This window comes from Topomyia yanbarensis, chromosome 1 (genome assembly GCF_030247195.1).
Source record: "Topomyia yanbarensis strain Yona2022 chromosome 1, ASM3024719v1, whole genome shotgun sequence".
NCBI lineage: Eukaryota > Metazoa > Arthropoda > Insecta > Diptera > Culicidae > Topomyia > Topomyia yanbarensis.
In genome coordinates this window covers 206,776,468-206,791,091 of record NC_080670.1, presented here as the reverse complement: position 1 = coordinate 206,791,091, position 14,624 = coordinate 206,776,468, and the positions used below count along the sequence as shown (strand labels likewise).

General features: G+C 37.0%; 1 protein-coding gene across 3 annotated transcripts in view; it reads left to right on the top strand.

Annotated features, from left to right (window-relative positions):
• Window positions 1-14,624, top strand: part of LOC131689633 (uncharacterized) — a 197,564-nt gene that overhangs the window by 100,509 nt on the left and 82,431 nt on the right. For all 3 annotated transcript variants that reach the window (XM_058974884.1, XM_058974867.1, XM_058974876.1), the window contains 2 exons: window positions 5,636-5,805; window positions 5,955-6,287. In XM_058974884.1, the coding sequence (XP_058830867.1) occupies window positions 5,636-5,805; window positions 5,955-6,287 (503 nt within the window). The remainder of the gene's footprint in view (window positions 1-5,635; window positions 5,806-5,954; window positions 6,288-14,624) is intronic.

Sequence of the window (14,624 nt, the reverse complement as noted above, 5' to 3'; positions counted from 1 at the left end):
AAGTCATACGAGTTTGCTAGTTTTGAAAGATGGCCGCTTTTCCCGCGCACTTCCGGAACCGTCTATGGTGGTCAATGTAGTCAACGAAAGTTTGTTTAGCCGTCGGTGACCTAGAACTGCAAATTTAAGTTGTTTGAGAGACATTTTAGCGATTTTTTTACCTTTTTTGCTTTCATCGGAGTATCGGTTTGAATCGCAATTTGCTATATGATCGCCACAACCTGTAACTCCGGAACCGGAAGTCGGATCGGGATGAAATTAAATAGCCATTTACAGGGACGCAATACCTTTCATTTGAGGCCAAGTTTAGTCGAATCGGTCTAGCCATCTCCGAGAAACCGATGTGACTGTTGTTCTGAATTTAGATACTTCCGCCTGGGCTTCCGGAATCGATGATGGTGGCCAATGTGACCAAATAGACTTTGAATGGATGTTAGTGACTTACAAATCGAAGCAGTTGTGGTCATATTTTGGAAAATTTTTCACCTTTATACATTCATTGCAGAATTTATTAAAATCGACATTTTCTGCGTGTTCGTACTCATCACCCTGTAATTCCGGAACCGGAGGTCGGATCCATTAGAAATTCAACAGCAGCCTATGGGAACCTTTCATTTGAGTTTAAGTTTGTCAAAATCGGTTCAGCCATCTCTGAGAAAAATGAGTGACATTTTTGGTCACATACACACACAGATGCACATACATACATACACACATACATACACACGCACAGGCATTTGCCGAACTCGACGAATTGAATCGAATGGTATATGTCACTCGGCCCTCCAGGCCTCCGTTAAAAAGTCAGTTTTCAAAGCAATTGCAATACCTTTCTATTGAGAAAGGCAAAAAGGGACTCGATTTCTATGACATATAGTGGATTATAAAAAAAACCAATAGTCGTTTTGGAATTTTCCAAGGCAATTACAAAGCATGCAAACTCCAAACAACTTCTACTGTCTATCGAACCGCAAATATTGATCAACATTTTGGCCCTTTTCAAAGCCACCAATACTGCGTTAGGAAAGTGGAAGTTTTAAAAATAATTCCGTTCCATTTATAATGCGTTTCGCGATCTATTTTATCCATCTGCCATCAATATACATTTGTTACACACGTCACGTGACATTTGTTTACATTCACTATAATCAACCGATCTTCAAATAAATCGAGAGATCACAGAAAAGATAGAAACAGCCGTTGTCTTCTCTGAAATGTTTCTACTATTATTAATTTGTAATCCCAATTTTTAGAAATCATTTGTATAGAAAGGGTGTAAATGGTGCTTGCATAAGATAGAACAACAGCGAACCGACAGAAAAACTTTGAAGCCCAAGCGGAAATGTCAAAACCATCACCACGCAACCCGCGAGTCGTAGCTGCCTACTGATAATTGTCAAATAGCGTATAGCATTGCACGTCAATCACGCTACTTATGTTTATTTGCATAAGCAGATTTAGTTCCGAGTCCATCCGTACCGGCAACAATCTAATTGCTAAACGTTTGAACTTGTTTCTTGGTAAACAAAAGTAAAAACAAATTCCTCTGGTGATCTATTTATTTGTTTATTCATAGTGTGTTATTATAAGCACTGTTCGAGGGTTACTGGCCTTTGTGGTTGCGACTCCAAATAGAAAACGACTACCTTAGTCAAGTGCATCGTGTATAAAAAGGTGTCATTCGCAAACATTAAAATGCATGGTTAGTTCCTGACAGGGCCTCGTTCAAAGTTGTTTATTTTACTTCAAACAATATGCCTTTTAAAATATGATGGATTCTTGCTTGCTGCCGTTAAAGTCTGTTACTTTTTCCATCTTCCAATCTCTTGGGAGCACTGAAAGCTTTTTTCCACTCTCCGTGACCATTCTCTGAGCAAAAAGCAAACAAACCGCCCACTGCACAGTGGGACGAGCCCGGACTTAAGTCCATATATGAAGGTTATGCGATATTCTCAGTAGTATTTTTCTCGTATCAACTGAGCCATTGGAGACATTTTCGCGAGATTTTAGGTGATTTGAATGCAAAATGAATTTTTGACAGCTTTTTGAAGGGCATAACTCAAGTGTTTTTTGCATTATTTGACCATAGGAACTACATACGGTTATTCTCGTTTTTCAAAGAAACGGTTGATTTTATGAATTGCGTTACTTCACCAAAATAATCCGTGTGATAAAATTACATCGTAAAATCGCCAAAAATAAGTCACTAGTTGGTTTAGTTAGTGTTTAGATAACTGTTTGTCATGAATTTTTATTGAATTCGAACTTCTAAAGCGATAACAACAACGACGCCCGTGAATGCCCGCGATCACACTATGCTCATTCGAAAGCTTTTCATTTTCTCTTTAAAATGAGCCTATGCTAGTTTTGCGAAAACTTGCGATAAGCAGTCAAAATTTGAAAAAACTGTGAATGGAGACGCATGGTTATTACTGATATTTAATTTGAATATTCACTTTATGACTAGAATAATGACACTAATTTATGCACAGCAATAATAGCATTTAGAGCATGATCTACAAGGGTTTTACTAGTGATCAAGAGTAAGGAGCCGAATGGGAAGTATGGTTTTTAAGTGGTAAAGGAATTAAGAATGTTTAAAATTCAGTCAATATTTTCAACCATCTGAAATGTGTCATAAAATGTTTCATGAACTATGTTTGCTAACTTACGCAATAACTGTCAAATTGAGTGAACACAGTTGAGTTCTAGTCATTTGATAAGACTTTTTTTCGATATTATCCTAATAAAATAAGACCATTTTTAAATGAACCATTAACGCGAAAAAAGGATTTTGGATTTATTTTAATTTAAGGTATGAAATAAGCAATATAAGCAACTTAAAACACACCTGCGAAAACAAAATCGTTAACCATCTTGTTGATTAGTGAATGTAATCAATATTCCACTAAGACGCTCAAAATGTTTGTTGTGAAAATGAAAAAAATGGAGTTTTCATACCAAGTAACCCACTAATGAATTAAACGTTCCAAAATTAATCGATCACATCTTATTTCATCCTTAAAAATAATATAGTCATTTCTAAAGCCACATAATGAGAATCAATTCGTTTCAATACGGAAAATAAATTCCAAAATTACAATTGAAAGAAATCTTTATAAAAGACAAAATATTTACTTTTAAGCCACTCTAATAAATAGTAAAGTTAATTTCTATTTTCTATAACCAACATAAGAATTCAGCGTACAAAAATGTCTTTAAAAAAATTTTTAACCTTCACAGCAAAATAATTATTTTTGAGCCACCCTAATGTATAATAATTTTTTTTGCAGATATTAATATCAAAAACGGTTTAGCACACGAAAATTAATATACACAAATTTTAAGAACGATTTAGAAAAAAAAAATTTTTTTGAGACACCCTAATGAATAGTAAATGTTTATTTTTGAAATGTTTTAATATCGAAAACGAATTCAGCGTACCAAAATTACATAAAGACGTCCTATATGAACCGATACGGAAAAGTTTGGACTTTAGTCCACCTTTTGTTCTAAGTCGTGCCACTGTGCAGTGGCACGACTTAGAACAAAAGGTGGACTAAAGTCCAAACTTTTCCGTATCGGTTCATATAGGACGTCTTTATGTAATTTTGGTACGCTGAATTCGTTTTCGATATTAAAACATTTCAAAAATAAACATTTACTATTCATTAGGGTGTCTCAAAAAAATTTTTTTTTTCTAAATCGTTCTTAAAATTTGTGTATATTAATTTTCGTGTGCTAAACCGTTTTTGATATTAATATCTGCAAAAAAAATTATTATACATTAGGGTGGCTCAAAAATAATTATTTTGCTGTGAAGGTTAAAAAATTTTTTAAAGACATTTTTGTACGCTGAATTCTTATGTTGGTTATAGAAAATAGAAATTAACTTTACTATTTATTAGAGTGGCTTAAAAGTAAATATTTTGTCTTTTATAAAGATTTCTTTCAATTGTAATTTTGGAATTTATTTTCCGTATTGAAACGAATTGATTCTCATTATGTGGCTTTAGAAATGACTATATTATTTTTAAGGATGAAATAAGATGTGATCGATTAATTTTGGAACGTTTAATTCATTAGTGGGTTACTTGGTATGAAAACTCCATTTTTTTCATTTTCACAACAAACATTTTGAGCGTCTTAGTGGAATATTGATTACATTCACTAATCAACAAGATGGTTAACGATTTTGTTTTCGCAGGTGTGTTTTAAGTTGCTTATATTGCTTATTTCATACCTTAAATTAAAATAAATCCAAAATCCTTTTTTCGCGTTAATGGTTCATTTAAAAATGGTCTTATTTTATTAGGATAATATCGAAAAAAAAGTCTTATCAAATGACTAGAACTCAACTGTGTTCACTCAATTTGACAGTTATTGCGTAAGTTAGCAAACATAGTTCATGAAACATTTTATGACACATTTCAGATGGTTGAAAATATTGACTGAATTTTAAACATTCTTAATTCCTTTACCACTTAAAAACCATACTTCCCATTCGGCTCCTTACTCTTGATCACTAGTAAAACCCTTGTAGATCATGCTCTAAATGCTATTATTGCTGTGCATAAATTAGTGTCATTATTCTAGTCATAAAGTGAATATTCAAATTAAATATCAGTAATAACCATGCGTCTCCATTCACAGTTTTTTCAAATTTTGACTGCTTATCGCAAGTTTTCGCAAAACTAGCATAGGCTCATTTTAAAGAGAAAATGAAAAGCTTTCGAATGAGCATAGTGTGATCGCGGGCATTCACGGGCGTCGTTGTTGTTATCGCTTTAGAAGTTCGAATTCAATAAAAATTCATGACAAACAGTTATCTAAACACTAACTAAACCAACTAGTGACTTATTTTTGGCGATTTTACGATGTAATTTTATCACACGGATTATTTTGGTGAAGTAACGCAATTCATAAAATCAACCGTTTCTTTGAAAAACGAGAATAACCGTATGTAGTTCCTATGGTCAAATAATGCAAAAAACACTTGAGTTATGCCCTTCAAAAAGCTGTCAAAAATTCATTTTGCATTCAAATCACCTAAAATCTCGCGAAAATGTCTCCAATGGCTCAGTTGATACGAGAAAAATACTACTGAGAATATCGCATAACCTTCATATATGGACTTAAGTCCGGGCTCGTCCCACTGTGCACTGTTGCACTGTGTGTAATGTGCCAGCAGTTACTCCACGGACAAGCTTACTTACGATGGTATTGTAATGTATCGCGAAAAGCATACCTTTTGGCGCATTCCAGTCTTGTTTGTACAGTGTAAAATGTTGCGTTGCGTTGTCGACCAGAATGTCACGTGGTTTTTCATTGGTGTGCTTTTACTTGAGTTCTTTACGAATCATTCGTCTTGATAAAAAAAAAATATTTCAACGTGTTGCTCAACAACACAGCAACAATGTGATGGGGTTTCATGCAGTGTCAAGTTACCAATTTGTCATCTTCAAAGTTCACGCCGCTTGCTTAGATGCGGTGAAGAAGTTTTTTTTCTGCTGTCACGACACGTGCGAATTTATAATTTAGCGGAGGCGGTGTTTATTTCTGTGTTATGCGTTAGTTATTGGAAAATATTAACCCTTATTCTATTCTTCTCTCGTTTCCAAAAATCAATTCACAGAGGAAATAATCAAAAAGCGCAAAACCGAACTAACCACCACGCGCCAAATCGAGACCCGCATCAAGCGCCAGCTGCTGCTCGAGGATGGCAAAGTCATTGAAGATTCCGGTCCGATCGTGTCCACCAACACCACCGAGGATACCGACCGGCAGGAAACGGTGCAAACTGAGGTAAGCAGCTATCATTAATCCTAGTTGGGAAACGGCTTTCGTTCCTTTCTTACGATCCCTTTAGTGAATAAGTAATTGGTTTCAAATTGGGAAGTTTACCAAACAAAATCGAAAGTTAAATGTTTATTGATGCTTTTGTTTCCCTCCAGCATCGTACCCTGGGTGATCCAACGGCGGAGGAAGATGTTACCAGAACGCGGGCCGTCGATTCGGGCGGGACACCGGTCCCCACCGGTACGGATGCTGATGGCCCGCATAAACTAGTCAGTGATGAAAACGGAGGAGGAGGTGGTCAAACAGTCGTCGGCGGCGGCGGTGGCGACACCAATAACAGCAACAAACCAAAGATCATCAGTGCCATCGTGGCCCGGCCCGATGGACTGCTGAAGAATACCAAGGAGAAGGTGGAGGTTTCCCGGGAGGAGACTAAGGAGTGCACGGTTATGGCCGAGCGGAAACATTTCGGCGATTTCACCGATGATGTGAGTACCTTTGTGCCTTATTTTAGATTCAATCGGAAAAATTATCTTATGCTTAATCACAACCCATCAGCCAGGGGTTCGGCAACCCCTGTTGACCCTTATATGGGTCAATTGCTGCTGCCTACTACTGACTGTCGAGTTCCTTGGCATGCAATCATGACGACCGGGGGAGGAGATCGGTTAGTGGTGCAAATCGTTTCCACCCTTTCTCGGGTATCTCGAGCGAAGCGATGGCAGCGAGACCTAATTTAGCATTTTTCGTGCCATCCGTGGCAAATCCAACTCCCCCGCCGCGTATTCGCCTTGACGACTTTCGTTGATCAGCGGGACACGGTTCGAGCGCTTACATAACTGCATCGCCGCTTGGGTTCGCCGCGCCGGTTTTGTAGCGTGCACAGATGTTTCGCCGCGGGTTACCGATTCTTATTTTTTTCTGTCGTTTGCCCCCTGGCTTTAAGGTTCCTCCCCCAGTGATTGGTTGAAGCCGCCGGTGGCGTAACGATGGCAGACCCAAGGATTAACTTCGTGCTGAGGTGCTGGAGGTTTCTTTGCGCAGAATTTTCCCATTGATTGTGGTAGCCGGGGTGAAGTTTACTTTCTTTTTTTGGCCGAAGTGTGCTTAGCGAAGATCAACTAATTCAGTTGATTAAATATCAGAATAGTTTCTGTTTTAGTTAAGGATCTTTAGTCATTTCTATACGACACCGGGCCCTAAAAACAGACATCTCAATTAGATCACAGCTATGCAAGTCATCCGGTTCTGTTGTTGAAAGAGTGTCCTTCATCACATAACTTATACCGCTGCGCTCTTGAAAATCTCGGAACGGAACGTGAAGTGCTTTTGTATCACTCATTGTAACTGTACTTCATATGGGGGTCCATACAGACGCCACTTTTATCGCTTCTAATACCTAATAATAGTGTCTGCGACGTGGCATTAGCGCGGGAATTGTTCGTTCAGCAGACCACTCGTTTACGAGTGGTATCTGCCCCTTTCCACACTCGCGAGTTCGTGTCGATTAGCGACGAACTTCTTCCCATCATCATCATCATCATCATCGTCGTCGTCTCAGCATCATAATCAGCTAGCAGTACCATTGTTATTAACACCATTTCCTGGTTTCAAGAATGAACATAACCTCAGCTAGTGTTTTACTTCCTTATTCATTGTCTGGTAATTCGACGAACATTGGCAATGTACAATTTCCCATTTTGTGAACATTGTCAAAATTAGTTATGGAATTTACGTTTCGACTTCATCTCATCAGAATCCGACACTAACTTAGTGACAACTAACCTAGCGCTTAATTGACGCCGGCTTCAAAAAACCAAAAAACCCTTAATTGTGTTTCTGAACGATCCCCTAGTTCTGCCTCGAACAAGAATCAACGGCCAGAAAATTGGCCCATAAACTGTAGAACCAGATGCTGATGAAACTTTATGGATGTGTCTTGATCGACAATGAAACGGCGATGCGAAAGCCGATTTCAAACGAATCCAGAGGCTCAAATTCTGCAAGGCTTCCGCTCGCGGTAAGGTTCCTGGCAGATTAAAGCTTGTTTTCGCGGATAAGTTCGTGAAAAATATATGATTTGGTAAGGGATCTGCTCCTGAAGTCTGTGGCAACAGATTGGAGAAATTTCGCTAAGAGATTATAGTACCAATACTTTTTCGATTCACCGCTGGTTAAATTATATGGAATATTCGTCTTAGTAATAATATCACAAAAGTAACTAATCATGTTTCCATTCGCTTTTTATTTTTTAACTATATGCATATTAAAATATATTAATTTCTCCTTTCATGTACGAGTGGAGCAGAATACGGAAACTGTGGAAATACGAGCTTTGTTCTTCAACACAATAAAAAGGATGAGAATAGCAAAGGACGATTATTGTTGGAAGTCACTGCATCCCATTATGCTCAGAAGAAAACATAAGAAATGAAAAATGGAAATAGAATTTGAAAGAAAAATGGCAGTTATTTTATGATAAGAAGCATCCGAGCTATTGTTTGAACAGATTTCAAAATCATCAAATTGCTCGCTACGACGCGACAGCTAGTGTGAGAGATTATTCGAATGTGTTCTATTCACCGTACCGAGTCCAAACTAGAAACCACAAAAATCTGTGAATCAACCTCAGCTGCCGACAACTTGTCTACGAAACAAAATGCAGAACTACTATTCTACAGCATTAGACGGATATTCAACTCAAATTATACCCCTCCGTTTGTTACCAGATTGACAGGGTCAGTACCTCTCCTATTTGTCGTGCCGCAAGTGCCAACAACCTCCGTAAAGTGCCCTGCGTAGCTCAAGTGTAATCAGCCAAACTAGTTGCCGACCGCAGTGTAGATTGTTATACGGTTTCCCTCGCACCGACCGAACGCGCACGCAATGAAGTTGTTAACTATAATGGAATGTGCGGTCGGATGTGGCATTTTTCATAAACACACGTTTAGCTTTAATAATAATTGTACTTGAATCGACCGTTTACCGGCGATCCTGAAGCGGACCTATTTACGTATTCAAAAAAAAAACGAAATCGGCTCAGATCCGCGCTGGCGCATGGTGTTTTACGCCGTGAAAATGAGCTAATTAGGCTCCCTATGGTAATAAACCAGACGGCAGTTTGCGGCTGAAATAGCTCATAACACCGTTCATTGGTTGCGAATTAAATCATCTTTGTGGCGCGACGGAAAACATGCACGGTTTTATTTTTATGATGGGAATAGTCTCGCGTTGGAAGTTCGTAGGATTGGTGTCGGAGAGCAGAGCTGGCAGAAAATAGTTTACAAACCGGGCTGCCCTTTGCACAACCTGCAAGCGGTAGTAGTTGAATCAGTAAAGAAGCAAATCGCGAAGGCATTTCTCTCGTTTCTTTCGCTGCCTCCTGGGTGTGATGATGCTGTGGAATGATGAGATCAAAGTGTAACGATGTAACCTGTTGCTTGATAAGTATTTTTTGCTTTCAACCGTCTTTACAATATTTGATCGGTTCAAGAATTTACCCACCGAAGGTGGTTGGGTGTTTCTATGGTTTTGGTCCTTTATCACCGGTGTTGTTTTAAGAAATTTTATAAACCGAAAAAGTAACCAACTTTCGAACTGATTAAATTAACAAATCAAAACAGTCCAAAAATGAGGACCACCCTAACCTGTGAGGGTGGCGGTTCGTGAATGTCGAACGTTGCAATCGGTTTTGCATTACAACTATTCGCGGGGGTGGGGAAGATATGAACTAATAGCAGTACAATGTAGGAAAGGTTTGAAACATGTCTGTTTCACCTCTGTAACATGCTTCGGATACCCCATGTAGCTCTAATTGAAATTGACTTATATGTTTCATTGTGCATCTGCCTTAAAGTGTAATAGTTATTATCACTAATTATGACCTCCTATGGATTGTTATTGTTTCTTCGACCAAGGCTAGTTTTTGTTAGTTTACTATGCTGCCAAATCGATATCGTTTTTATGATTGAATAAAAGTTTCGAGAAAAAGAATGGCGTGGGAAAGAAAATGACATTTCCCATAGTGCCCATTGTTCAGCTCACTGTGGCTTGTCCTCTTTTAGAAGCTTTTCTTATGTCCAATTTCCATTTCATCGCTGAGTATCAAGTACAGTTCAATGAAAATAGATGGTTCATCTTTAAATCAATACGGTTGCGATTGATGTCAACCACTGCAAGATCCGTCCTTCAGTTCGCTCTCAATCTTCTCACACTCGAGCAGGATGCTATTTTCAACGTACGAAACCTTCTGGAAATTCGTTGTATTTGACAAAGTATATTAGAAAAAACTGAGCTGTATTTTAACAATTTGGTTTTGGTCTAGATAAGTTGAAACTGATCTAGATCTGTCCTGAGTTTCGACAAAAATATCATAGCGAAAATTTCCCTCTGTGAAGTAATTTATTTTGATATTTTTAATAAATACACTGGTAACATTCATGCACTGTACCCCATGAAGATGGCGCTGTATGACATTTCATAGAAATTGTTTTTAACACCCAAACGCTCGGGATGGGATTTTCGCGGAATTTTTGTTTTCAAAAATTCAAACTCTAGATAAAGAAGGCCAATTTCGATGTTTTATATGTCAATAGAACCGGATATTCTTCTAGTTCATACTAATGCAGACTGGACCACCATGGTTAAAAAACATCGGGGTTATTCCGGATTGGGGTTGGGGTAAATCGGTTTTGCCATTTGGGTTTTTTTATAACTTTGAAATTTTCTATGGAACTAACCTTAAACTGTTTTAAAACTTGTAGGATTTACTAAAGGACATCAAAATAAAGTATTTCGAGGTTTGGCCAATCTTCCCCGAGGGCCCTTTAGCCGGTCACATAAGGCTGAATGCTCATTGAGAAATTGACTCCAAGTATGGCAAAGTTAGTGTAGATGGCAGTGGACTACTATGTGTAAGAACCATTCTAACCATTTCATCATGCTACATATCAAAAAAAAATCTTCGTGAGCTTCACAAGATTTATCAATGCATTCGAAACACGTTTGTGGGCCATTTGGCTGCGATGATCAGTTCCGGTGAATCCTGAATCTGGTCCCTGAGGGTCACTTTTATCAAACCGCGAACCATCATCATACCACACAAAATATAAAAAAAAACATCTACGGAGCGTAGTAAAAAAATGTCTGATTTGGTTCAAATTTCGAGCAGACACTCCTGTTTGGACTTATACTCGACTCATGAGTTGGCGCATAAGGCTCCTCCGGCTCCTGGCTACGCCACTTCCATGATCTTAATAGTCGACTACAGTTGAGGCTGGAACCCAAAACAACCTTTAAAATAAAATATGCAAATAAATATAGACACGCGAAAAAAAAGTCCGAAAATGTTTTGCTTGTTGACTAAGTCGGACTCAAACTGTATCATAAAAATCTTATAAAAGCATTATAAATATACCAGATCAATAAAGTATCTTCAAGGTACATCAAAATATTCTATCGCATCGTAAAAGTTACATTACCTTTCAAATACTGTACAATATAACAGCCTCATTAAACAACCATTAAAAGGCCATAGAAATCATTAAAAATGGAGGCTATCATAATAAAAAAAACTGTTAAAGTATTGAAAGACCATAAAAATATCTTGAAATGCCAAATTTAAATACCTTAAAAGGTCTATAAAATATATTGAAGGAACTAAAAAAACTAAAAAAATGCTATTAAATACCATAGAAATAAGAGATGTACCATAAAATGTTATAAAAATATTATAGAAGCACTATAAGAAAGATATGCTACTTTCATTCAAGCACCTACCATAAATCTATCATAGAAATTTCATGAATTCTTAACCATAAAGATTCCTTTAAAATATTGTAAAAATATGCAAAAGTTTCACAAAATGTGGACGTAACCTAAAATTTCATAGTAAGATCAGCGTAGTATCATTAAAATATTAAAGTACCGTAGACATGACATAAAAATCTTTTTAAAAATCCATAAAAGTTTCAACAATATCAGAATATGATAAAAATACCATGACAATCCTCTAAAATACCTTAAACGTACTAAAAATACTATAAAAGTACAGGCCAGATTCGATTATCTGTAGGGTGCAATTTCGCTTCGGATAATCGAACAAAATTTTTTTTTTCTTCAAGAAATATGGGTCATTCCACGCGAAGTGATCAAAAAAGATGCAAACTTGAAATCGACCTTCACGGATTTGAACAAAATTTGGAGGAATTGTTCATCTAGGGCCAATATATAAAAACCCAAATTTTCGTGTCAATTGAACCACCCCTCGGGTCATGGGAGCACCCCCCGTTTTGGCAAATTGCCAAAACCCTTGATTTTCTTTTGATCATATCTCCCGTTCTATATACTCTAGAATCAAACCACAAGATGGCTTTTGAAGAAAATTGTTCAAGGAGTCTATAAAAAATATTATTTTTTGCCGACAGTGTTGCCAACTATGCAATTTTTTCAGTTAAATATTAAAAGTTACTTTTTCTCAAAATACGTATATTTTAATTTTGAAAATTTTAATGCCATTGCATTCCTCAGACATTTTTACATAAAAAACACTTATCGTCCCAATATAATATGAGCGCATCCTGAGATATACCGTTTTGAAGGGAAAAACTCCGATTTTCTCATATAAAAATCCATTTTAATTGGCCAAAATTGCGAAAATCTTCAAACTGTCATAAAAATCGACCCTGATCTGCTAGAAGCAAACCAAATACGTAGTTTTTCATCATTTCTCGTCTACTTCACGAAAAAATATGTTTGAACTTAGAATACTCAAGTTGGTTTTTTAGTGTTGTGCGCTTGCGATTTTATATGGGAAATTGCGTTTTTTTCTCTTCAAAACGGTGTATCTCAGGATGCGCTCATATTATATTGGGATGATAAGTGTTTTTTATGTAAAAATGTCTGAGGAACGCGATGGCATTAAAATTTTCAAAATTAAAGTATACGTATTTTGAGAAAAATTAACTTTTAATATTTAACTGAAAAAATTGCATAGTTGGCAACACTGTCGGCAAAAAATAATATTTTTTATAGACTCCTTGAACAATTTTCTTCAAAAGCCATCTTGTGGTTTGATTCTAGAGTATATAGAACGGGAGATATGATCAAAAGAAAATCAAGGGTTTTGGCAATTTGCCAAAACGGGGGGTACTCTCATGACCCGAGGGGTGGTTCAATTGTCACAAAAAATTGGGTTTTTATATATTGGCCCTAGATGAACAATTCCTCTAAATTTTGTTCAAATCCGTGGAGGTCGATTACACATGCCTTGATCACTTCGCATGGAATGACCCATATATTTGTTATGAGTTGAAAAACAGTATCTAAGGTACATGCATCAATGTTTGACTTATGGACTTTTTCGGTCAAACCGTTTTAATAAGTGAAACGAACATCGATCATTTTATATTCTATAAAGTGAAAGTAAGACATGTAATAACTAAATTCTCCGCGTGGAACTTCAGTCAACTTAATACTGTATTGAGTAAATTAAGACAGCGATTACAAATGAATTTGAGATTATGTGCCACTGGTTTGCATACAGCACAAAAACTTTGGGAATCTTCTAAGGAAGCAACACGCTAGATTCCATTGAGAAACCAAAAAAAAAAAGGGTCGAAACCATCGCACACAGGTCCAATAATGGACGCCTGCTAAACGCGTCTGCTGGGCGTCGTCCAACGTTGGTCCAACGAAGGACCAGCATTGGACGATTTTAAAACATGTATTTCTTGGGGGAATGAATTTTACACAAGTTACATGTAACAACAATGCACAATTTTTCACGCGCACGACAACAAGGCACAGTGGTCGACATGATGTTTTTGGAGCAATTGTTCGTATGAATATTCCCCACAATCCGATAAAAATTAAAATTAGGCATGGCTTGCTATGATCGAACTAAAAAAACCTTTTTATTCTGACAATCTACAAAGTTGGTAACTTCGACATAGTTTTAGAAATGCTCGTAATGAAGAATATTTTGGAAAAACTTGAACTTGTAGGACTAAAGGTTATCGATTAAAAAACCGTTTTCTACGGCAACCCCCTTAAATTTAGTTTTTATAATATAACTTTTTCCACTGTGACTTTTCGTGCAACTGATGTTCCAGACAAATGTAGAGGACGTAAAACGACGTAATATTGTTGAAGACTGTATGTAAAAATATTTATCCGTTTCAAAGTTATTGAAGATGTTTACCTTTTTTTATGCCAACTTCAACTACGTATAAAAATGAAAGGTACTAATCAAAATGCACGAGCAGGCACTTTTTTCAATGCCTAGACTATGCACAACAATGGGAAGAAGGTTTGATCCGTGGCACTCTAGAACTCTATGAATAGGGTAAGCTCACTTTTTCTTGTTTTTTGACGTTTTCCATATAAAAATGAACAAAAAATTTCATTTTTTTTTTTCGTAAAATTTAGCAAACAAGTAACGTTTTTGGATATTTTAAACTATAAATATGCTTATTCAAATGCATTAGGGGATTCAAGTTGTTATACATTGTAGCACAGTAAACTTTTTTCTCTTGTTTGCTTGGTGGAAATATCATCCAGGATCTTCATTTGGTCATTGTTCAACGTTCTACGTAGCCGAGTCGCTTAAAGGCTGTTCAGTGCATCTACTTTGTAAAGAATTACTAGCACTGTTCTTTTCTGAGCGGTGCGAAATACTGACTACAGTGAAGATCCTATTTTATTAGTCCACGTCCCATCATAGCCCCCCCCCCTCCTCCCCCCAAAAAGATCCCCCTCAAACAAACACCTCATGCATCCTACTCGGACCCACTCCCCTCTCATTCCAATCACTTTCACCCCGTAGG